The sequence below is a fragment of the Xiphophorus maculatus genome, chromosome 4, assembly GCF_002775205.1.
Source record: "Xiphophorus maculatus strain JP 163 A chromosome 4, X_maculatus-5.0-male, whole genome shotgun sequence".
In the NCBI taxonomy this organism is placed as follows: domain Eukaryota; kingdom Metazoa; phylum Chordata; class Actinopteri; order Cyprinodontiformes; family Poeciliidae; genus Xiphophorus; species Xiphophorus maculatus.
In genome coordinates, this window is record NC_036446.1 from 19,249,161 (window position 1) to 19,275,320 (window position 26,160).

The 26,160-nt window shown below is 37.0% G+C and overlaps 2 protein-coding genes and 1 long non-coding RNA gene across 4 annotated transcripts in view; 2 read left to right on the top strand and 1 right to left on the bottom strand.

Annotated features, from left to right (window-relative positions):
• The window catches only part of dagla (diacylglycerol lipase alpha), a 41,556-nt gene extending 22,784 nt beyond the window's left edge, over nt 1-18,772 (bottom strand). For both annotated transcript variants that reach the window (XM_014471226.2, XM_023332267.1), the window contains exon 1: nt 18,007-18,772. The gene's annotated coding sequence lies outside the window, so the exon portion shown is untranslated. The remainder of the gene's footprint in view (nt 1-18,006) is intronic.
• Nucleotides 18,773-20,849: 2,077 nt separating this feature from the next.
• LOC111608420 lies at nt 20,850-23,934 on the top strand. Its single transcript, XR_002752646.1, has 2 exons — nt 20,850-20,998; nt 21,680-23,934. It is a non-coding gene; the product is annotated as an uncharacterized LOC111608420 (long non-coding RNA).
• Nucleotides 23,935-24,870: 936 nt separating this feature from the next.
• polr2l (RNA polymerase II subunit L) lies at nt 24,871-25,973 on the top strand. Its single transcript, XM_014471225.2, has 3 exons — nt 24,871-24,997; nt 25,481-25,587; nt 25,759-25,973. The coding sequence occupies exons 2-3, from the start codon at nt 25,493-25,495 to the stop codon at nt 25,865-25,867; spliced, it is 204 nt and encodes a 67-aa protein (XP_014326711.1). The 5' UTR covers nt 24,871-24,997; nt 25,481-25,492; the 3' UTR covers nt 25,868-25,973.
• The last annotated feature ends 187 nt before the right edge of the window (nt 25,974-26,160 follow it).

Sequence of the window (26,160 nt, forward strand, 5' to 3'; positions counted from 1 at the left end):
GCACCAACTGAAAGTGTTTGAGCTTTGTCGTTGACACATCTGAGAAGTGTCCAGAGTAGACAAGAGGAAATAAAAGAATGAAAAACCACCTCCAGTTCCTGTTTTGACACCAAACTTTTTTAGAACATTTGGAAACATTTCACAATTTAAACATTTTGGTTTGAGTGACCTTCAAGAGAGATTGATTTGTTAAAAACAAGAAGTACCAATTTCTAAAAGGATATATTGAATGTCAACCTACTGAAAATTGTTTACGCACCGTCTATGCTCAATACATGATCAGAGCTCCTTTTGTATGGATTACATCATCAATGTGGTATGGTATGAAGGTGATCAGCCTGTCGCTCCGTTGAGGTGTTCAGACACTCCCAGTAGTAACTTATAACTGATCTGCATTGTTGAGCATGAAACAATGCCATTTTCATAGAGCGGCTTTGGAATTTAGGTCAAGCCAACTAACTTGCTTGACCTGATCTCATGGTCTCTCATAGCCCAGACTGGATACAGTAGACCAACACATAACATGGCTCTTAAAATCATCATTGTCTGAGGAAATATCATGATGGACCTCAAGCAACTTTTATACTTACTCTTCTTCCAGAGTCTGAGGTCTTGATTAAAAGCAATATTGAGTATTCCAATTCCACTAATTTTCTCCTCAATCCAAGTAAGAAACGACAGATGTAACTTCTGGTAAAGGAGTTACTTAAAACTAGGAAGTAAAAGTTGTAGCCTATGTCCAAGATAAGTCTGCATGTGGTGGCTCTTGAAGAACTGAGTCTTGCCAAAGTCAATACCTTGTGAATATCCTCCAAATTCTTGAATGGGCAAAGCAGCACAATCCTTTCAAGGCAGCAGTTATTTCAGTTTTTCTTTCAATCACTTTGATTAATAACTCTGAACAACAATCTTTGCAAACAATTGCCTTTTGCAGCCTACCCTTCTTGTGGAGTTCTTGTGGAACTGTCTACTGAATCACTGTTATGTCAGGAGTGAGTAGGCCAACATAATATCTCTGTCACAAAAATCTGTTTATTAATCTCATGTAATATTCTAATACTCTGATCAAATTAAGGTAGGGTTGGATCATTAGCTGTGTGAGTCACGATCATCAAAATTAACTAAATATAGCCTTGAAATAAAGCACTATGTGTAGTCTTAATAATATGCACCACTTTTGAACTGAGTTAAATACAATTGCTTATTTATATTAGTCTGATTCATTGAGGTGTACCTGTGTTTTACGCTTGTTTCTAATTTAATGTATTCAAATGCCATACTGACATTGCCATGCTGAATTCATTTCCCCCCACCTTTTTAATAGATACACAGGCATCTGAACAAATACATTAACACATTTGATGAGGTAATAAACTTTACTGCCAATAGCTTCAGACAACTGCACTGAAACAGGCTGAGGCAATACACTATAAAACACAGCTATTAAAAAGTAAAAGCAGAAAGAACAGAATGATTTCTCTAGAAAGAGAATGACGTTTCACATGTTCAATGAGAAAGATGTAATTTGATGAGTAACACTGAATGTAAAGAATTTTTTTCCACTAACAAGGATATAGATTTTACTCAGTCAGATTAACTGCTCTGACTACTGTGACGCATTAAACTGGAAATGAGTCACTTCATGGCCCCATATGTGTTATGGATATTAATGTCTACTGTAAAAAGAAATAACAGGAACTTTTTTCACATAACAGGATGTTGTAACACTTTCCTCCTTTTTGGGCTGCCAACAGGAAGCAGTTACTGATGGACCTAGTTTTGTTGTGAATAATTTTAATCAAAACCAGAACCTGCTCGACATCTCATCATCCAACTGAAGCTGGAAAAAAAATGAACACGGACATTTGCCATTTCTGCTTGACAATAGAGTAAACAATAATATGAGCCATACTACTTGTTTTATTGTATGCTGTATAAAACTGATTGTTTTTATTCAAATTAAGGCAATTAAGGGCGATTTCACCAGCCCTGTTTAGTTCACTTTTATTGAACTCTACTTCATTCACCTAGGAAGTCTGGTTTGTTTGAGGAGGTGAGAATGCACAATTGAACTCTGACAGCACCACAAAAAAGCTAATTCTGTTCCACTTACAAACCTGGGTCTCGGTTCAGGTAAAGTGAACTCTGGCGCAGTTCAAGTGCATATGTGGATGCAGACAGCTCCAAAAGCAGAAAGGGGATAGCTCAAGACATTCTGGGTAAATAAAAACGGCTCCTGGTGTTTTACCAAAGACATAAGAGAAATCCTACAACCGCTAAAATTTGATGCCACTCCATTATGTTTACATTTTACAAAAGAATAAGTTGCCTTCATGTCTTCTTCAGAGGTTTTTGTGTAGTTTCCTTCAGTGGTTCTTGTTGCAGCACCACAACAGGTGAGGGGGGAACAGGTTTTTCAAAGATTTGGTTTGAAAAACCAAATGGTGCTGCGAAAGAGAACTGCATCAGCTAAAAATGTAACAAATGTAATTTTGGTTCCCAGATGGACTGAGTCTACCAGACTATCAGGTGTGAAAACAACCTAAAAGTCTAAAGCCAAAAAAACAAAAAAGGAAAAGAAAAAAATCCCCAATCTTCTCAAATTTACACTCTTCCAGTAGAAAAAAAAAAAAAAAAAAAAAAACACATCCTCTCCTAAAAACTCAATTTGGGTGAAGTAACATCAATGAGTCAATGAGGACAATTGGAAGAATAAGGTAAGAAAGAAATGGGGAAAAAAAAGAAAAGTTAACAGATAAACTTCTCCAAATGTCTTTTAGGCCAAAACAATCAGGTCAATTACACTGTGAGAGTCCACTTTTAAAATAAAAAGTCCACAAGAAATCAGAGACACATTAATCAGCACTCTCCTCTGGGCAGATTGTTGAAACATTTTTTCTTACTTCCAGCAGAGACCTCAACAGTGAAAAAACAAATTGACATAATTATTAATCAGAGGAGAATTCAGGATTTATGATCCATTCTTTTTCTAGTGCACATCTGCACACTTTCCATTGGGAACTATTTAACAACATGAAGACACCCAGTTCATACAGTAGTTTATGTACTTTACTTAAAAGGAATACAAGTTAGTATATTGAAATATAGCTAAATTAATTGTCAGAGTATAGATATACACAATCAAAGATCCATATGCAGTCAGTTGAAAAAGAAACAAACATTTCCATGAAAGTCAATACAGAAAAAAAAAAAATCTAAGTTATTTTTTTCCTGTTTGGCTTAATCAGTCTCTCACAGAACTGTGGAGGAACTTTCATTTGGCCAACCTCCATGTTATTCTCTTATTGAATCTTGTTCAACGAGTGAACAACATTTAAATAATGTTGTTCACTCATTGAGGTTTGTAGGTATTAGACCATGTACAGCACTTTTAGGATGAGGTTTGAACCTTGACTGGGCCACCCACTGTAGATTCGTTGCAGGCGTTTCTTTCAGATCATTCTTTCTTTCGATTTTCAATTTTCACACCTCATGGTCAATTTAAACTTGCAGTCGTGCCACCACAGATCTTAATTTCTGAGACCAGTAATCTGCCCAAGATACCAGTCAGAGCTGGTCAGACGTGCCGATCATTTAATTAGGCACATTTAATCAGCAGCACCTGGCTTTTGCTTTTACTCTTAAATCCTATGGAAGCAGCTAGAGTCACAGCTTCTCCATTGTATTTTGTCATGTGATTTGTAAAACAAGGTCAAATTTAAGTATTTTTAGAACCTGGATCAGATCAGGTTATGTTTGTTATAATCTGATGCACAAGGCAATAGAATCAAAAGAGGATGCACTTTTCATCCAACTAGCTCTTGTCTCAAATCATATCTGCAACTGTTTTCACAACTCGAGTATATCACAACCCTTCAAACTCTCCATGAGCAAAGAAGAAAAGCAATAGTTACTCAATACAACAAAAGTTCTAGTAAGAGTGCTTGCAGCACAAAAGACTGAGTGTGAAAATCAGATTTTCTCCACACGTCTATTAATAATAAAAGGAGTAGATATGCAGGGACTTGCAGTTTGTGTTAATATCTGTTACTTTCACTTACAATGGTTTTCTGTTGTCAAATCACTGAATTGTCACTGCGCAGAATTACCCTACACCAGTATTATCACAAGTGGATTTCTAGCAGTGATTATTAGATTACTGTAAAATATGACTAGAGATTTGTTCCACACTCAATTAGACAAAATTCTCTTACCAGGTTAATGTATTGTGGCATTCAAAAATATTTTGTCCTTTTAAAAACACAAAAAAATATGCAACTTATGGAAGCTAGCAAAACATTAGGAAAATAAATCTATCCCAATTTCTAATGAAATATTTATGCCTTATTAAGCAGCTCTTGCTTTCAGTCAACATAAAATTAAAACTCAGAATCATAAAAAGTTTGACAAGCACAGGAAGCAAGCACTCAAAGACATGTTTTGATAACTGTAGATTTTGTTTAAATTTTATTAAAATTTATCTACAAAATATTGTCTAGACAATATTTATTTTTGTAATCTACCAGGCCTAACATTACAGTGCCAAATACCATTTACAACTCTAAAACATAATGTACTATTCCAATTACGCTAATTGTGTGCTATAATCAACACAAGCCGACCATTTCTCTGCATTTTATTGATTCAGACTCAAACAACATTGGTTCGTGTAATACTATATATGGAACCAATTTCAGAAGGTGCAAACCATCAGAGGAAAAATACATAAATTAGTCAATCACTGCATCACCAAATTTCATATGAATGGCTGTCATATTAGATTTTGTTGTTGGTGATGTTGGAAGACCTCCAACCTTCAATGTCATAATTTCAACTTTAGGAGTCATTCAAATTGAATTATCCCAAAAAATGGGACATTGACTCCAATGTCTGATTACACCTTGAAATCAAATACAAGTCCAAATTTGAACTGGTCATCAAAAGTACAGAGTTTCCTACAAAAGTACAAAATAGTCCCAAAGCATCCCAGAACATTTGCAAACATTAAACAGGTGTTTGGAGCAATAATGTGATAAAATAACGATTGTTTATTTTTCAAGTTTATTGCGTGTTCCAAATTAGATTTCAGTATTACATTATGCTATGTACTTTATACTGTAATGGTCAATGACAAACTTTTTATGTATCCATCCAAGTAGTGGCTCAGAGAGGCCAATAAAGCACCTGAATAATCCTTACATTGATAAATCATCAATTTCTGCAGTGACAACAACAAAATCCAGCCAATCGATCGTGCAATCAGCTTTGAGCAGTCAGTAATGACTATAGGGCTCTTTGAGTCTAATTTCACAGAAGACGACTAATGTCTTCGTGTTCCATCCTCACTAATAGCTGTTGCCTCCTCAGGGGCCTTCCCATCCATCAACCAAGAGGATGTCAGCCCATTAGTGGTGCAGTTTGGCCGCTACTGTTGACATTAGCAGATGCACTTATTGTTCTCACAAAAGTCAAATGCTTAGATATTATGATGACTTATAAGTGCACAGCAATTTGTTTTGTCTTTTCTTTGATCGTTGTTTGATTACAGTAATTCTGCTAAAACTACAAGAAAACCAAAAAGAAATGCAGATATGGGATATTTTTTACAAAAAAGGTATAAAAATAAGTTAAAGGTGCACCTTATTTAGGAAAGCAACTATTAATTAAAAATAATCCATACTCACAGTAACTATTCAAAAGCCCAAGCTTAAATTCAGTGCATTGCAAAAGTATTAATACGACTTAAACTTTTCCACATTTTGGAAAAAACATGTGGATACAGACTTTGGTATCTTTATTAGGTTGTATATGTGACAGAACAAGTGTTATAGAATAGAGTGCATAATTATAAAGTTGAAGGAATAGGATGCATTGTTTTCAGGATTTTCTTTGTTTTCTGAAAAGCATGGTAAGGGTTTGCATTTATCACACATCTATCTTTAGCAAAACCATGTTTTGCAGCAAAATAGATTCAGTTCTTTGGTGCAACACCTCTACCACCTAAGCACATCTAAAGATTGAAACTTTAACTCATTCTTCTTTGCTAGTCTTAAACCAGATGAGACTGGATAGACAATGTCAGGCAATCTAAGATGTAAAAACTTGCCACAAGTTCTCAGAATGGCCTCGTCAATGTCCAAACACAAATTCTTTTTACAGGTCATAAATATATGACCTGAACCACTTCATTGTAGCTGTAATTTCATACTTGGGGTTATTGTTCTGCTTTCAAGGTAACCTTATCCGTCTTTCACATCAACTCGAAACAGGTTTGCGGACGGTGCTGAAAGAAAGCCCCCATGGAGCATGATTCACCTAATACTATAATGCACTTTCTTAAAAATTATACATTTTTACAGTGCACTACTAACAGTTGTCCTGTCAACAGGTTCTCCCTCCTGTCCTGTGGATCTGTGCAGCTCCTCCAAGGTTACTACAAGTCTCTTTCTTTCACTATGAAAGTCCTCCTTCCCCAGTCTGTCTATTAGGATAAAAAAAAATCTTGGTAGGTTTGCAACTTTTATAGTTTTTGATGGCTGAATGATACTCAGAGATTTTTAAAGCTTTAGATATTGTTTCATGACCCAACAATGCTTAAGCCCCTCTATAACTTTAGACGTGAACAGTCTGATGTGTCCCTTATTCTTCATGATGCCGTTTTCTCACTAATGTTCTCACAAAAGAGCTGGATTTATCCTGAGATTAAATTATACGCAGGGGGATGCCATGTACCAATTAAGTGATTTGGTAGCACTAGATTTTATAAAGGGGCATCACAGAATACGGAACTAATCACAAATGAATGCCACACTTTTTAGATTTTTGTGCAGAAAATAAGTAAAGCTATGAGTACTTTTACATTCATTTTACCGTTATAGTTATATTTTATTTTGGTCCATGATATAAAATCATACAGAAACACACTGAAGTTTGTGGTCCTAATATGACAAACTGTTGCAAAGTTCAAAAGGTAGGAATAATTTTGCAAAGTATTGCAAAATTACTGGTTTAACATTGTGCTTTTACATGTCTTTACCCTACAATAATTCATACACACTTACACAGCACCTTCTATTAATTATCTGTAGCTTGTTTTCTTCACCGTCATACCCTAATTAGCATTACAGAGAGGCATGGTGTTCATAGTTCATTAAATAAACTTTGACCAGTGAAGTGGCCATTGAGTCTACCACTCTCCTTGCAACTTAAAGGTGGTAACTCAGCACCAGAGTTAGATTAGAGTAGATTAGCCAAGAACTTTAAATCTCATCAAGTTATCTAATTGTGTCTGGTCAGTGGTTCAAGAATGACAGCTAAGATAGAAGAAGAGATAAGGGAAACTGCAAGCCTGAATTTGCTTTTAAAAAGAAGCTTCTCTAACGCAACAATCCAAGTAAATACCATTGAATGTGTATTTTTACAAAATAAAAATCAGACTAATTAAATTATTGAATGTCAATGTACATTTTGTTTGCTTTATGATTGCTCTATGTCCCATTGATCCAAAATGCATTATAACATATTTTGTGTGCAGACACAGAAAGAACAATATGAAGAATAACCTGACCTTACAGTTGAAAGATTGTGATGGAGAACAAAATGCATCGATTATTTCAAAAATAGCACCCAACACTTGAATCTTTCTAAAGATGATACTGATCAATAAAACTGAACTGAAAATGGCCAAACACGCTTCCAAGTCTGGCTCTCCTTCAACTGAACATGGCGCGCCCTCTACTAAATGTGAAAGATAATATATGTCAGCAGAGATCCTGTACTCCAATATGTGATACATACTCTCTGCACAAACAACTGAAGATTCGCTCCATGAGTCTCTTTGGTACTGTTCAGTGAAAATTAAAAACCAATTCATTATTGATGTAGTGGGAGTCGGGGAGAAGCTTCCCAATATTAATAATGAGTTGAAGTTTCACTTTGTATTGAGAACCTTCCTTCTCAAGCAGTGAATAAACCCTGTTCTTATGCCTAAAGCACAGGACACATCGTTCTGTCTGCATAAAACCCAAATCTAAATGTATAGAACCTGACCCTCTACGGCAGCTCTACAAAGCAAGCAAACACTTCCATGCTAAACTGCTGCTCTTGACTCCGCTATGATATGCATTCGGCATGAGTCATCCAAACTAAAACTCCCATCCTGAGTGTCTCCGTCTGCAACCAAATGACATATGTGTTTTTGAAAAGGCTAGGATATATTGCTGCATGTGAGCAAATGTTTTGTGCCCCAAACACAGTGTGCTCCTGTGTGCCAGGCTGATCCCCACGTGACTACATAACAATGAAGTAACAACAATGCCAGGGCTCCCAGTATTTCCCGATGGCTTTGTCCCTGATGGAGATAAACAATGACAAGGTATGCTGTGGCTTATCTAGGCTGTTTGAAATGGTGCTTGTATTTAAACATCAAGCAAAAAAATAATCAAATTTCTATTTAAACAACGTCTATACATCTCTCAGCTGCTTGATGTAAACAGCAAATATGTAGTTCTCATTGCTGCAAAGCATTGCATTGAGAACTCCCCGGATCTCAATGCTCAAATATCTACACAGACATGGTAAATAGAGCAATAAACCACAGTGCCGAGAGAGCCAATGACACTAGATCGGGATCTAAAACCAGGAGCCAGCACTGGTTTCCATTCCTTGTTTTGTTCAAAGTAGGTTGATCTGGTATCACTACCAGCTGGTGTTTTCGTTTCCCACTCCTCCATCTCACAGAGAGCCTGCTGCAGCAACAGCAGCATCAAGAACAAGCTGTGGCACACAGACTGCTGCTCGCAGCCTCATTATTTTTACCACATTCCCTACCTGTGTAACCTGCTCATCTATCACCTCAATATGCACGGCAAGTAAACACCCAAGCTGTCCATCAAGCATTTCCAGACAAGCAGGTCTTAGAAACTGGTTTGAAAACAAACAAACAGATGACAAATACAAATCCACTATCACAACAGAGGCACACAAGTCTGTACTTTTAAGGATGTGGAAGATCAAATAAACAGAAGAGTTTTATAATCTTCTAATCTCAAGACATATGCTTGTTGATTAAGATTATGCTCATTACCAAGCATTGCACTCTAATTTCTGTAATAACATGAAAGTAACACCTATTACTTATATATTTTGAAATGTGTGTACTTATGAATGTTTTTATGTACCTCTTAAAACTAAATATAAAAAAAAACAACAAAAAATCTTAAATGTGAGTAAATGCTGCAAAATGATAGTTCAATCACAGACATTTTGACATTTCAATGCCATAAAAATTTGGGTCACCATACACCTGTGTCTTAAACTAATGTTAAGAGTCCAGTTAACAGTAAGAATGTGGTTCTGGAGTTTGTTTTAAACTGAGTTATAGCTAAACAGAGTGTGTTGTCATTTCCTTTGGTTTTTGGTGGTGACAATCTTAAATCCAAACATGCAAATTTGGTCATAGCAGAGGGCTAATAACCCATTCTAAATGAAAAAAGTACTTATAAGTGTCAAAAACTAAAGTGTAAGTTCTTTAGTAGCTTTTGCAAAAATAAAAAAAATTAAAAAATTAAATTAAATTTAAAAATTTTTAAAAAGCAAATAAAAAAATAGCATGCTTAGTCCATAAACCCTGCTTATTTCCTGAGGTTTTGTGTAAATGAAAACTGAAGCAAATATTGTACACTTCTTTCAAAATTATTAAATTGACTTGAAACTCCTTGGCAATGACAGCTGTAAGATGCCTAGTGTTTGTAGTTCTAGTTTCAGGCATAGCTGAGGCATGGTTTTCATCCATCTTCCACACAAAATGTCTGCTAACCTAAAAGTATCTGGGGTCTGCTTTCATTCCAACATTCCGACATCAATTCATTCCATTAATAGGACTTTTTTTTTTTTTTGAGATTTTGGCTCATCATGTTAAAAAATCCACCCTTGTTTTATCTTCAAGCTTTTTTTTCCCTAACAATGTCTCTGTAAACTTCTTAATTCATCCTTCCTTCAATAATGGGAAGTATCCCAGTACCACCTGCTGAAAAGACGCCCCACTTACCATGACATTCCCACCTCTAAACAACACTCTTGGTAGTTTGGGGCAATCTGTGTCAAACGTCATAATTTTCCATTACTGGGGGTTTTGGCAACAATAAAGTTGAGAGGGGTGAAGAGAGCTCTTTCACATGTATTGTCATGTTTCTTGTTAGGTTGTTAATGAGAAACCTTTTCCCAGGCCATCGGTTAAAATAAAACTGGTCCAAATTAGGCTGAATGAGTCCGATACGGTTTCTAAATACAGACAGATTTTAGATATTTTTATTAGTTTTATTGTGTTTAATTTTATTTATGTTTTAGTGCTTAGTCATTCCACTTTATTACACAATTTGGGGCAAAGTTGTTTCGATTTCTCTGCATGAAATCATGGGATATATGGCATGAATCTCATGTCAATAGACCATAGGTAAAACTTTACTTTAACCAGTTCCACACTTCTCTCATTGTATGTATGCAGTGTTTACTTTGTACAACACTGAAATAACTGCACGTGAAATATTTACAGATCGTAATTAGTAATTTGCAAAAACTGTGTGGAACAAGTTGCGACTTGAAATTAATGACCAAGTGCATTTCTGTGTCAGTTCAAACAACTGCATATGAAACAGAAACGCAGGGCTAATGCTAATAGAACTTAGTGCTAAACAGTCAAAGGAGACAGACAATGTCCTTAACTTAGCCATTGGCTTAAGTACAACCACTGTGAGTCAAGTATCACGTGAAGAGAGCCATCCTGTTCATGACCATACACGGCTTCCCCACAGTTTGAGAACGTGCCTGCGCTGGTGGGTGTTGTGGATGCAATTTATGCATGTTCCTTTAATACCTCACAAACAGGCAACTCTTTCAAGTTATTAAGCAAACAAACAGAATAGAATCTCTTGAATACTTCCTGTTTTCCAATCTATTCAAACTTACATTTTGAAAACGGCTCAAAATTTGGTCTTTCTTCATAACCCACTAAAAAGCTTATGGAGTAGTTTACAATGTCTGGAAACAATCAAATAAATAAGGCTTGACTGCATATTTTAATATAACCACATAAGAACTGATCACAGTTTTCCAGGCTGATTCATAACTCTGATCTGCCAATTTCTACTTTCTAATTCTTAAAACTTTAATTCCAACAGAAAATGAAAGGATTACAAGATTATCCCCATTCATGCACCAAAGCATGTCCCAAAGTTGTTGTTATATATATATATATATCATTGATGTGTCAAAGTAAATCGTCTAGGCTGTTGAAAGAGGAAAACCAACTTCTGGTTTTTCAGCATCTAACCTAATGATCACCAATCAGAGAAAACCACCCAATTCTGATCTCTGGTTGATTGATGCATCTCAAAACACATTTTTATCAAGAGAAGTTGTTTCCCAGTAATGCAACCAGCCTGGCTTATTGTTATAACAGAACGTTATGACTCTAATTTCTGCTCGAGACAGTAAAGGGAGGCTGAAAATGGCCTGGCATGTTGTCGAGTGCTGGGCAGACAGGCCACTAAGAATCTCTGCAGAAAACGTTGAAGTTATGTTGGTTTGGCATGACTGTGTGTGCGCAGAGCTGTCCCAAATCTCTACCTCCTCTGCTCACTGCCATCCATCCATCTGCTCCAGTCTGTCTCTTTTGTGCCTGGGTCAGAGTTTCACACTGCTCAGATCAAGATTCTCTCCGGCATTTGTCACACTGTTCGCTCTTCTGTTGCTGCCGTCTCTAATTATCCCATCCCTCCCCATTGTGTCACACTAGAGCGGCTTTCTGTCCATCCTAAAGAATCTCACCCTCTCCTATCTACATCTCACCCTCTTTCTTTCGCATCTTCCTTCTTCCCATCCTCACGCTCGCTCCTACCCACACACTCATTCAGTATTCAATATTTTAGAGGACATTTATGAGCATGAAAGTGAGCATGTGCATCTGCACCATTTTTGGTGCAGAGGAAACCTACATTTTCCCCCTCTAGCCTTCCCCTGACCCCCTCCTCTTCCTTATCTAGCTAATCCAGATTCGGGTTTTGGTTGCGTGCTGCTCATCTTTTTTTAGCCTGAAAGCCATGTGCCACTCACTCCTACTCTCCCTCTGCCTCTTTCTCCATCTTTTTCTCCCACTACCACCCACTCAATCCCTTTCACCTCTTCCCACTCCATTTTCTCTTCCTTCAGTCGATGTGATAGTATGCGCAGCAGAGATTGCATGTGCATGCATAAATGTTGTGTTTGCGTGTATTCGACTGTGCGTCAGGATGGCAACATATGTGGTCTGCCATCCTGTCTGTGCTACGCTGCCCACAAACATGTAGGGCTTTATTTGTGATTTTATCTGGTCAAATACCAAGGAAAAAAAAATGCTGCTTTGTTTTCCCTCCATGCAACACTTCACTGCAGCTACAGGTTTTCAGCAGTGTGTTGAATTTTTCATATCGCATTGATATTTTTCAATGCAGGTGCTCACAGATTTCTGCAATTTACAGATTGTGATATACACAGTTAAAGACATCAGTTTGGAAAAAAGATATATGTGCATCATCACAAAAAAACAGTGTGTAATGACTTGTTTGAAGTAGACATGAGTTGGGATGAAATTCTTACAGAATGACAACCTTGAGTAAAAATACAACAATTTTACAGTATCTGCCCAAAAAACATATACCAATTAAAACATAAGTTAATAATATTATCCATTAAATATACCTGATATTTTATAAACAACCACTAAATTTTGTGATGTCCAAATTCTGTACAATTTTTGTTTTACCTTTTACCGAGCCACATAAGTAAACTAACTGATATTGCTTTATCTGGTTAACTAGTAGGTCTATCTGCTCTCGCTGGAGTCTGCAGTCAGCTGCTCAAGCAACATTCTACTCAATCCTACCAACAGCACTTCTAAAACAGATCTGCCCATCACCACTCATTACACTGATGAGTGGTTTTCCTTTAGTTTCCCCACCACGACTATCCATGTGGTTCATGTGGTTCGAGATTTGCTTAAACAAATCTTTCTCAAGTGTGGGAGAATTTTAGTAACCAGCTCTCAGACTGTAACAACAGGTGGGGGAGGTAAAGAGCTAGAATACCTTTAAAACTAAAAAATAAAATAAGACTATAGGTCACTCCAGCACTTTCTGTGGTATTTTAATAAAATCTTGCAATTTAAACCTTAGGTGTGGAATGACAACAAATTGTATCATATTTGGAGCCAAAACTTTTTAAAACATTGGCACACCTTGACATTGACAACTACTGCATGTCTACTTTCCATAGTCTTACCTACTCATCGTATTCAAAAGAAATACAAGTAAAAAGTACAGAAATGCAAACTCATGCGATGTAACAGATGATTATTAACTAATGCAAATGTGTGCATTTTAATAGTGCTTGTAATTGCTTGTGAATATGTATCTCTACATATTTACAAGCATTGAATATGCCTATGACTATTACTGTGCATAGTCTGAGATGCACAGTAATCGCTGTTTTTGTTCCCTTACCTTTGAACCCTGCTGCAGAGTTTAAAATTTGGTTCATTTGGGTCATTATAGGGAAAGCATGAAATGTAGTTTGCAGCGTCTTTGAAAGGAGTACAGATTTCTATTAAAATTTTTGGTCAGATTTTCCTAAAATTTGCATCCCTTGATAGTAGCGAGGATGTCACAAAGAGGTAAAAAAAAAAAAGTTTTAAATTGCACAAAGGTATTAATCAAGAAAACAGGTTAAAATGTCCAAAAATATGCACATTATCCATAGATGTACTGAACTGAGTCGTCAATAATTAAAGAAATTATGAAAACACAATGACAAAAGCTGGTCAGGGAGACTGGCAAGAAGCTGACAAAGCCATCAGTAAAGGGACTGCACAAATTTCCAACAAGTTCTGCAGTTTTCTATATTTTCCATGAGGCAGTGTAATTGTCTGAACTGAGCAATTCACAAATATATGGTAGAAATTGGACCACAATTCAAAAATATATGGTAAATGGCACGTTGTCTGTACTTGCATTGCACTATGTTCAGTCCAAGAACTCCAAAGTGCTTTACACTAGAATCAATCATACACCCCTTCACACACACAGCTTACTTATTAAATATACAATATACATTGCAGCCCATGTATTTTCAACAGACAGGGGACTACATATGCCATAAAATACAGTGCCCAGGGGTGGTTAGGGTATCTAACTTTTCTTTCAATGGATCTGAAGGTATTTCAAGGTGGCTGAAAATGTGAACTGCTCTAAATATTAAACATTTTTGGCCCCTGATCTTCAGGTGTCTGCTGGAAAAAATTATGACAGACAATTAACATAAATCATCAAAACAAATTCCTATCAGGAAAAAAAGAAGGGCTAAGTCAGAGTACAGACTTGGATTTAACAGAAACAGGCTTTTCTGTTGAGACTAATAAAAGAAAGTTGATGGTATTGTGCAAGATTAGTCGCATCTGCCCACTTGGAGAAATTCTATTCAAGATCAATGACATCACATGATTGCCGATAGAATTTCTTTCCCCAAAACATTTTGGCAGTGTGTGAATAACGCCATCTGTTTCTCTCATTTAGTAGAGCAAACTGAGGATTCATTTCATTAGTAGATGATAAAGTTGAGTTAGTCTATGCAGTCACTGAGCAGTATGGAAACTACTTACTTACATATTCATGAACAATATGGTATGTTTATATTCCAGCAACCAAAAATATCAAAAATACAAATTTCCTGTTGGAATCAATGTTCAATACTGCTCTTATACTTAATGTTTAAAACCATTCCAATATTGTACACATGGGCTAAGATATTCCCCATCAAAGCCTGACAAGGCAAGAAAGGACAAAAATCCAAAAAACTTCAAGAAAACCTTAAAAGCAATAGTGATAACTGAAGGGAAAATCTATTAATTCTTGTATTTCAGTTTACAAATCAACAGAAATTTCAAATGACTTCTGTTAAAGGAACTGACTACAGCCTGGCGAGTTACAGCTCAACTAATCAGTTGTTACGCAACAGTAATATATTTAGTTGCTTTACACCTGTGCTTACTGACCTACTTGTTGATCAAAAAAGTTATTAATCTCTGATCTATGGGTGAAACACAACTTCATACACTCAACTATACACCTGCTCAGAGTCAAGGGGGCTCCCGAGAAGAACAAATGAGCCATGATTTCTTTTTGTTTTAGGCAGCAAACACTGAAAAAGAACCACTTCAATGGCTGATCTACTGCCTGTTACCTCATCTTCAGAGCAGGATCAGTCTTTAATTAGCTGAGAAGACAAAAACCCGAGCTTGGTCCTGTTAAATCAGATTAAATTAATGAGCAGTGGCGGGCCGTCAGGGCTTTCAAGGTATTCAGAGAAAAAGCCCCAAGTATACACAGAAATTAAGTAATATTTTATGTAACAATTTTCTACATAATTTAAAATAGTAAATGACTTTCTTATAACATAACTGTGTGAAGTGACCGACCTATGTAGCTTTCTGTGTAAATACAACCACCAGGATCACATCAAATAACAGTGATTTTGATTAAACAATAGTTTTTTAATAGTCATCCAATTATATTAACAGTGAATCCGATTTTGCTGTTTAATAACCCAAAAACTGAAAATAGTTTGAATTGTTGCTTTTACAGTTAAAAATATGATCATATGCAAATATTGCATACTGTTGGAATGAAGTAAGTTTTTTACTGAAGCTGAGTGGATTTTTAGAGAAGTGCTTGTTTGAGGCTCTGATTATATTCAGTGAAAGGCATTTAGCCCAAAACAAGTGATGATTGTAAAAATACTTTTTTATTTTGACTTTTATAATAATTGCAATAGATACTACAAATGTTGTCGTCACCCATCCCTAATCATCCGTCGATGTTTTGTTTACTGGTTGAAGACATTCTATCTGAGCTAGAGATGATTTTTTTTTTTTTTTTGCCTGAGACAGAGCTGGCACTATACTGGAAGAATCCAATCAAATCCAATTCATTGTCAGTTAAAATACAATACAATACAGTAGAATAGAAACAGCTTTCATTGTTCTGCAAAGAGAAATTTAGGTGTTACTAGACTTCCCTTTTCAAGAAAGTGATGCCATAAAAAATGTGTTAAAATACACTGCATTACTCCAGATTTATAAGCCATTTTCAGGTTTGTAACTGTAAATGATGAACATGGCTAATAGTCTCAGTTTTGCTCCAAAACTTCTGCTGCTGGGAGTAGAAAGTGTGGTCCAAGAGGGCTACGGGGATTTAGAAAATCTTTGAGATTAAGTCTTTTAACTATAGCTGTGTAAAACAGAAAATCAAGATTATAATGACACTTTTGAGAATACAGAGAGATTTTTTCAGATCCATCCTCAAATTGTTTTGAGGTTTGTTGCTGTTTTTTTCTGTTTGTGCGCCAGACATTTTACTACAGAAGTGCAGCCTGTTTTAGTGAACCTGGTTGTTCCTTTTTTCTCCCCATACACAAACACTTGCACTTGCCTTCGTATTGAAGGCTTGCATTCAGTATGTTATTCTCTGCTCTGCAGATAACTGGTATATTTAGGTAAAATGTCCTTACGACAAACTTTGGGTGGTCTGTTAAGGTGCATTGTGTTGCCAGTAAATTGGACGAGCAATTGTGCACTGAGCTTATCCATTAATGTGTGTTGAACTTAATAAAGTTAGGAAGGTTGCTTTAGTTAGAACTTATAAAGTCATCAGATCCAACTGTGACCTGCCTGCCTCACTGGTGGTATTGGTGAGGCAGCAGCGTTCCTCAGGAATCCCGCCATTTGGATGGAGATTGCTTAACTGTGAAAGCCACAGATCGTCACTTTTAATGAGCTACTAGTGAGAAGTGGGAGCTGGTTTGCGGCAGAAGAGGAAGTGGCATCTGAAATACCCCCTTGTCAGAAACTGACAAAGCAAACATGTCAAGAATGTATGCCTTCTTCCCTTACACTGATGCAATATAAATTGTGCGCTGTATGTATTCAGACCTACATGACTGCAAGCTCACACAACCAAAAATATAACATAAGCTCTCTATGTAAAGGAACTATCAATTTTAACATACCAGTGAATTTAACCAGCAGATTGATAAAGAGAGTAAACAGGGTTAATTTTGAGGTCTGACTTGTTAATTACAGGTTTCTTATTCTAACACACTTCAAAGCTATCAGCTACAGGTTTTATTGTGGGACATAGTAATTTGATTTCAAGAGGAAAAAAAATAAAATTTACAAGGTTTTTTCCATTTAAAGTAAATGTCCCTCATATATTGTTTTTATGAAACTCAAAAGCATGTTGTGTCACTTTTGTAATCTAATAAAAAAAGGGGGGGGGGACTTACAATTTTATAAAATTAAACCTCCCAAATAATCAATGGGACCTGATTCAAGGAAAGTTAGCCGATTGATTGGTGCATCTCTAAAATCAATTGATCTACAATCATCCATGCTCCAACACTTTATGAGAGACATACATGAACAATATAAGCAGGTGTCACACATTCTCTGCACAAGCTGCAAAAAGATGGGATCTTTACAGATCCAGACTGGAATAACATCCCTTGCTTGACCAGTTCTGAACAAACTTTAAGCTAAGCTAAAGTTTAGTTGTAAATAAGGGGGCGGGGGGGTCTGCTGATGTTTCAGCATCTTTCACAACTTAAACAATAAAAGAACGCGCTTAAGTTGTGGTTAACTGCAGCACTAGGGTGCAGCAGCATTTTTATGTGTAAATCCAACAAGTCGATCTTTGTGAGTCAGTGTCCATTGTAGTCTATTCAGCAGGGCATGGAGAAGAGCACAGAAATGTGTTTCAACCAGCCATGAAACTCGGTTTGAAAGCTGGGTCACACTACTTGCTGTGCTGCCTTGTGTGGGGGCGTGTGGGTGTGTGTGTGTGTGTGTGTGTGTGTGTGTGTATACATAGCTAGAGGCAGCGCAACAATGGTCAGTATCGTCATCGTGTTACTGCCGCTCACCTGTGTTTTGACGATGCCTAGCCGAGACCCACTGCATCGGTGCCGCTCTCTTTCCCATATCCTTCCGACAGTCCTGCTCGTTCGCACACCGGATCACCGGTCAGGGTGAATTTTGAAATGTCTCACCGTCTGATAGAAAATAACCATGCAGACGTCATTGCAACCACCGACACATGAATGGACCCCGAACACATCAAAGCCCCGGAGCCTCCTCGGCTATCTGCCGGGTGCCAGATAGACCCGACACATACCATCCAGCAGCCAAATTAATTACACAACCGTGTCGAAGGCGTTCGGAACTGACAGCTCGGTCCGCCGCCTGATTTGCAACACGTCTTCGGCTGCGGCTCTTCACGGAGCAGCGTGGATCATTTTCCATTCCCTTTCGTCAGCGCTCGGCATGACGATTCCTGCTTGATGGGAGATAGAAAATCCCTTGCGTCTTTCACGACCAGGACGAGCTCTTCTCCGGGGTTCTGTGGTGTAGTTTAGTGGCTTGTGTGTGCCATCAGCCGGACAACTCCCGAATCCTGCCACGGACTAAAACGGAGGCAACCTTATTCCGACAATCAAAGCCCATCCCCTGAGATATTCCCCACCGAAATATACGTACTAACTTGCTATTCCCCGTCTGCGGAGAGCTGCGTAAACGCCGTGAATTGCTAGTTTACGCTTAGCTTCATGAACCGTTCACTGTGGACACTTTGGGAATCTTGCGGAGAAATGGCGACACCAGCGGTTTGTGGACATCAGGGAGCGGTAACTGGTTCAAATAGAGTAGTGTGTTGAGAGGTTGCCGCTCCCCTCTGTGACGTCATCCAGGAAAACCTATGGAAGATCCGACAACATGTGTTGTTTTTCTGTTCCTTTGTCAGAAAACAAGCTGTCTTTCCTGAAGGATATGATGAAAAATATGACAGTAAATTGCTTTAAAAAACACACACACACACACACACACACACACACACACACACACACACACACACACACAGCCCTGGCACAAACCCGTCTTTTTAAAGTTCTGCGCATGCTCATGGCCTATAGCGGTGTTTTTCAGCGTTTGTCGTTTCCACAGTGACAACATAGCGATGCAGGAAGAATATCAACTGTGATGTGAAAATCAATTTACAAAACTGATTTTTGTTTTTACGTTTTTAGAAACAATCTCATGTGAAATCATGCAATATACTTTGTGTTTGGGAATTAGGCTACTGTATATTACTAAAGATTAAAGTAAATATTTTGTTGGTGCTCATTCACTGCAAGCCCGATGTACTCCATCTAGAGACTCTTACATCTGACTAGTCAGGACAACAGATTTTAACAATACCCACCAAAGTGCGTGATTAGAAAATAATATAGAATAGAAAGATTCTTTGTTCCTCAGTAGGAAAATAGCAGCAAAGTCAAAGGCAACAACACACAAACATACACACTGAGTTATTACAGATATAAAAGGAGAACGCAGAAATGTGATGGGAATTTGTTCAACATCACTTATCTGTTCTTTTCTTCCAACACGGAGATCGATCTGTCTGTCTGTCTGTCTGTCTGTCTGTCTGTCTGTCTATCTATCTATCTATCTATCTATCTATCTATCTATCTATCTATCTATCTATCTATCTATCTATCTATCTATCTATCTATCTATCTATCTATCTATCTATCTATCTATCTATCTATCTATCTATCTATCAGTGGCATGCGGTCATGGGAGGCAGGTGAGTCATCATGAAAAAATAATGTATAGTGATAAAATAATTTATATTGCTATTTTCACCCTGTGGTTTGTACTACAAAGTATTTATTTTTCGTTTAGCTTAACCAATTTTGATTATTTTTTTTTCTTAAAAATCGCTCAATTTTCGCATTTTCCCATTCAAATGCTCGGAAGCTCAGCTGGTGAGACAGCAGCGAGCTGAGCCTCACCTGGGATTGATCAACCTCTCGCTAACTGCACTGGCTGCCATTCTGAGAGCATGTTCCTCCTGTCTGTACGTCGCCAATAAAATGGCTAAAAAACACTTAACATATAAACTGATTTTCCATATTTTAGGTTATGTATATAATGTACAGTGTTTTTTTTTTTTTTGTCACCAGCTGTGTGTGTAACGTGTTTCGTGTGCTGAGGAGCGATCAGAAACGGCAGAGAACAGATTCGAGGTGAGGCAGGCAGTTCTCTTGCCACATGGCAGGGGGCGCAAATGATCCCAGACATTGTGACTCCATAACTGCAGAGTAAGAGACAGTAACAGCGAGCTAGCCATACAGTAAAGTCAAGTGCAGCGATATATTTATAGTTTTCTCCTCTTACCACAGCAATCACGTATTAATAATCACAAAATAAACATTAAGCCTAAAACCATACCACTGCAACAGACTGAATTATCTTCTGTTTTTGTGTGGCAAATATTTAAATGTTTTGGGGGCGGGGGGGTTGTGGCGTTGTTGGCAGTTGCTATGGCAACGAGTCTGCGCTTAGCTGCGCTGATACAGAGAGCGAGAAAGAAGTGGTCTTGAGTTGTACTTTAACGGATTTCCCCTTTGCTGCGGAGCACAGCACGAAATTAATAATATCTACTTGTCCAAGTTTGATTGAGTTAACGGAATTATTCTACGGCGGCAGCGCGACTATGGATGACATTTAAAAGAATTGTCTTTTTGCCCTCCAGCGTTGCGCGCATGCGCGAAATGTTCTTATGTAAACATTAACATGCAGGGGGTCTATATTTGTAAATCTGATTATGATTAAGTCAGTGCCTCACCAACTATGAACCTTACCGCACGTCACTGCTTTCTCCCCTGTTTTGAGCAACCAGATGGTACATCCCAGTCTACCCAGCTCTCCTCCCATTGCCCTCCCTCTTGCTTTCAGTGTCCTCCATCTCTCTGGTGTCGCTCATTTTCCTATATTAAGGACATCTTAACTTCCAGAGCTCTGCCTTTTCATCCATCCATTTATTCTCATAATCTCAACCTAACTGTTTGAAAGGTAAGCACATCAATTTTCCTCTTGGACCGTATCACAGCAGTATTCAGAACAGGAGCCATTTTTGTTAGGATGCTTCTAGCCTGCATTTTGTGAAATTCATACTGTTGTGATGCAATCTCTCTCGACCTGATTTATTTCTCTCCATTTTCACTGACTTGCTTTTCATTCATTTCTTCCTCCATCGATGGATGCTCTCCTCCATCTTGGTATCCATTTATAGCACATATGACTCATTAGGTTTTACAGTCAGACAGAGGGCAAGGCAGTGAAATATATTAAATACTTTTCATCTTGCTCATGTCAGGGGCAACAGAACAAGGATTCATTTAGATGTACATCTTTTAGCACTGTCACTCCTGCCTTCATTACTAAATTACATGATTGCAGAATTTAACCAAAGAAAAAAATCCTAACACATGAAGCAGCTCTGAATGTGATCACCGTTTTAGAGGGTGGTTTAGTTACAGTATTTATGGCCAATATAAACATTTTCATGTTCCTACGGGTATTGAAGTAGTCCCATCAATGCCATTTTTCCCAAGGTCACATTCCAGACTCACACATGGCTATCAGGGCCTCATACATATTTCATTCTAACCACTCACATCAGAGCACATAACATGATGACGGGGGCAAATTGGAAAGGATAATCTGTCTGTTTGCTGTTTTTCGCCAGTGAAGCAGCTCAAAGCTGACCTTGTAAAGACTCTTACTGACCAGACCATACCACACCTGTGTCCCTGAATCCATGGAAGCCAAAGCCAAGGCAGGGGCTCCAGCACCCAAGGCAGCATCCAAAGCAGACAAGAAGGAGCCAGCAGCACCACGCAAGGCTGATCACGCCCCTGCGGCCCCTGAGCCCGAGGATCCCCGCTTCTCCTCCGTTCAAGATGGAGCAGCAGAAGCTGAGTCAGCAGCGGGTGACAAGGCCTCTGGTACAGACTCTGTGGAACATCTCAAGCCTTTTCTTATTGGCGGTGCCATTATCGCTGCAGGAGCCATTTTGCTGGGAGTTCTGCTGCTGGCAAGGAGAAATTAAAACCAAATTAAGATAGGAATATTGTTGACTGGTTCACAGACATTTCTGGTTTGATGAGCAATGGGGAGACACAGCAGTCTGTGTGTATTTTTTTTTTATCTTTGTCTTATTTAGGGTTTTTGTTTTGGCCTGCTTTCATGTGTAGTGCATCAGCCTATGTAACGTTTGATCAAGGCTTTATATGGAGCATAACTATACTTATTATATGCATGAAGTTGCTACAATACTGCATATAAAATGTAATTAGAACATTTTTTAAAAAGAAAAAAAAACTACACTGCATTACATAGCCGCCAGAACTCTTTAAATGTGGTTTAATCTAATACTTTTTCCAGTTTGTATAAATATTGATAGAGTTTTGATATTTATGCATTCTTGCAGTTTATTTTGCTTAAAAGTCATGAAAAAAAAATTATTTTCTCTATCAATAATGTCCCTGGACTGTCTGAGTTCTATGATTTCAAAGTAAATGAGTTGGTGAAAGGAGAATGTTCTGAAAGTTTTGGCCAAATAAACTAAATACAAGGTATATAGTGAATCATAAAGATTGAGATTAATTTGAGTCTGTGCTCTAGTGAAAGTTTACCTTTGATGTGACCCTGTGGGTTTGGAAACAGAAGCTGACAGTACAGATTTTGATCAGTTTTGGGCTGGAAACAATCAAAGTGTGTTTAATATATAAAGTATGTAACAAGAGAGGTAAAAAAAACCCCAAATAATTTCTTGTTGAGGTAAAGACATTAGTTTTTTTTAACCCAGAATCAAACTTGTATATTTTGGTTGATTCTCGGTTGTTATAGATGCCTTTCCTGAGCTGGGATGTCTTCACTAAGCTCAGGAAAAAATATACTCTATGTTAATGTTCAGAGATCTAAAATTACTTACCTTTTTTCTTTTTACAATCAGAACATACAATCATGACATGGGTAATGATACAGACTGCAAAGGACTGAAAATGGAATCAAATATATTTTTGGTGTAGATATTTTTTTTTCTTGTCAAATACTAACTCAAATTTATAATCTGTCACATATTTCCAAGCAAAAACACTTTTGATATTTGAATTTGTTTGCATCTAACATTTGACACTGTGGTATATGTGGGTTACATTAGACTGAAAGACTGCTGTCAAAACATCAGTTGTTTATGTCATTCCTTCGCTCATGTGGTGTTGTTGAATGCACAAACCGTATAGGTGACATGAAAGCATTTTACATTTACATGAGCATAAAAGTTATGTGGATGTTTGCTCTCATAATTCACTCACAGGGAGAGAAAAAACACACTCAGTTGTTCCTGCACAAATTCATCTGTACAGCTGTTCACAGTAATTTCTGCTTGCACTGCATAACTCAAGTTGACTGACTATAAAGTAGAAAGATAATTCTCACACACATACACACACTGGTGGTCTTTAATTTAAATAAATTAAACACAGTTTAGAGAAAAAGTTATTCATAAACATTCACAACTTCCCTATTATGATCAAAAAAAGTACAAGCCAGTACAAAAATGTCACCTTACATTGTACTATACAGTGTATTTAAAAAAAAGTAGTAGAAGAAGAAAATTCCTATTTTCATAATTTCAAAAGCGTATAAATGCAATAATTCAAGTAGGAGTCCTCATTTAGCATATGTGCTGTAGCAGATTAAAATACATAGATGATGTAATAATGTATGGTGTTACTGATGGCTATGATAGTGATGATATTTTTCATGGTGACTGTAATGATGATACTGATGGATACGATATATACATAAATATATATATATATATTTTTATATACTTTAACATAACTTCCTTATGCACTCTCCCCTCTGCTCTCAACCATTTAATTGTAAAGAAAAGAATTTGAAAATCAACATTATTAAAGGCAGTGAACCAGGCAAAGTGATTACTTTTGTTCTTTCTTTTTTTTTTTTTATGTTCTAACTGTGTTAAGGCCTTCTTCGTGTCAACATTATGCCCAACAGCAAATCCAAGGAGGGCAAAAATTCTCTAATCAGGAATGAATGAAAAAAGTGTGAAAACTATTTTTGGGCTAAACAAATGTGTGTGACTATCTTAAAATGGCATGGCAAGATTCAAAAGAAATTTTCTGTATGGGCATATTTAATGTCTTTCATATATCATACTGTATATCAACACATGACAGCTTTTGTCTTTATTATGAATACTAAGACAGAGTTTATTGTACAAAAGAGACCATATCAGTAATAACTAATATGTAGTTATTACTTTTGTGTGATTAATATTTCTACTGAACCATAATAACTATCATTTACTGGGCACTGCTTTGTTGTATCTTTTCTCACCCATGGATGCAGCTAAATGTGAGACAATCTTTTATGTTGTGAAGCAATAAAGTGGGGCCCTCAAAGAATGTTGAAACATCTTGCCAGATGAGGACTACTGACAGGTTTGAGGTGGCCTCCAAAATCAGAGGTAAAAGAATTTTAGAAGTTTCCCTATACTATTGTTTTATGAAGATATTGTAAACTTGTGCACATTGACATTAGCATGCATTATATTACCTTCATAAATTAGTTAAATTAAGAAATAAAAAAAAATATATTCTCTTTTAAATTAATATTAAAGTAAAAATAAACATATTAGAATATCAATATCTGGCCAAGTGAGCCCAGCCATAAGAGGCACCACTGAACATAGCGTAGTAGCTTGTTTTAAAAAAAATTGAGATACATTTATAATAAATTTCTGAAACATATATATATTTAATCTAGTAATGTATTCTTTGCTCATCCTTCCGGAAACTAGTCCAACTAGATCGTGTTTTCACTGACGAATATTTGTGCTTTTATCTTGGAAGAAACTGAACCGGAAGTTGTTACAAAGTCAGGGGCAAACGGAGTAGCTAACGTGCTGGACTCCGTCTCGTAGAAAAATCTACCTTTTGTTGTGATTTACTGGTTGATTCTTTACCATATTTGGTTACGGTAAGTGATAAAGTGGAACAAGACTGTGTATGTGTACTGGAAAAAAATTGTTTTATGCACAAGCTATTGCCGGAAGTCAATAAATTTCGCAAAATGTGCGCTCCTGGTAGGCTAACATTAGCTTAAAGCATTGATTTTACTTGTCCAAGTTATTTCTTACATAACATTAAAACATGTTTTCAAAACTTTTAAGGAGATTCATATCTTTGTATTTATACTTCTGTTGTATTTATGGCATTGCTTGTGGGCTAGCAGTAGTTGTAATGCTATGGCAGCAAAACAACATGTTAGCAACGCGCACTTCTTGAGTCGCAAGGATCACCTCGTTTCAGGAGTCACTTTTTAAATTATTTTTTCATTGTTCATTGTAGTTTTCGAAACAATATTATAAACATGTACGATTTTTATTGAAAATTACATATAAACATGTGTTTTGTTCTTGCAAACTTTGGTATAATAGCGGGATGTTTTATCTATTTTCAGGTAATCGCAACAATGATTATCCCGGTCAGATGCTTCACTTGTGGGAAGATTGTGGGTAACAAATGGGAAGCTTACCTTGGCTTACTTCAAGCAGAATACACTGAGGGGTGAGACATGTTTTCATTACTGCCTGCACTAAGTCTTCAGTTTTGAGACAAGTTTCTGGTATATGATGCAACATGGGAAATAATAAAAATATTTAAAAGGTAATATTGTACCCACTGATAATTACCACGTATAGTCACTGATGTTATTTCTCTTCTCTTTTTTCCCCTAAGTGATGCACTTGATGCCTTGGGCTTGAAGCGGTACTGCTGTCGAAGGATGCTGCTGTCTCATGTGGATCTTATTGAGAAATTGCTGAATTATGCACCGCTTGAAAAATAACTCCACGAACTTTTAAGGACTATGGCGGGTCAGGTTTTGGGGCGTGGAATCATTTTATGGCTATTTAGTTATGTTTTTTTTTTTAAATAAACTAAATTAAAAAGTTTGTTTCTTATCATCTTGACTTGTCACACTGCAGCAATAACAAAACTAACATTTTGAACTGAGTCAATATAAGTGTTTTTAATCAAGCAACATTAAACCACTAGTTAAACTTGTGTACATGATCAACAAAGTGTTTAAAAACTGGGTAGATATTTCTGATGCTTTTTAAAGGTTTAACGGTGGTCTGA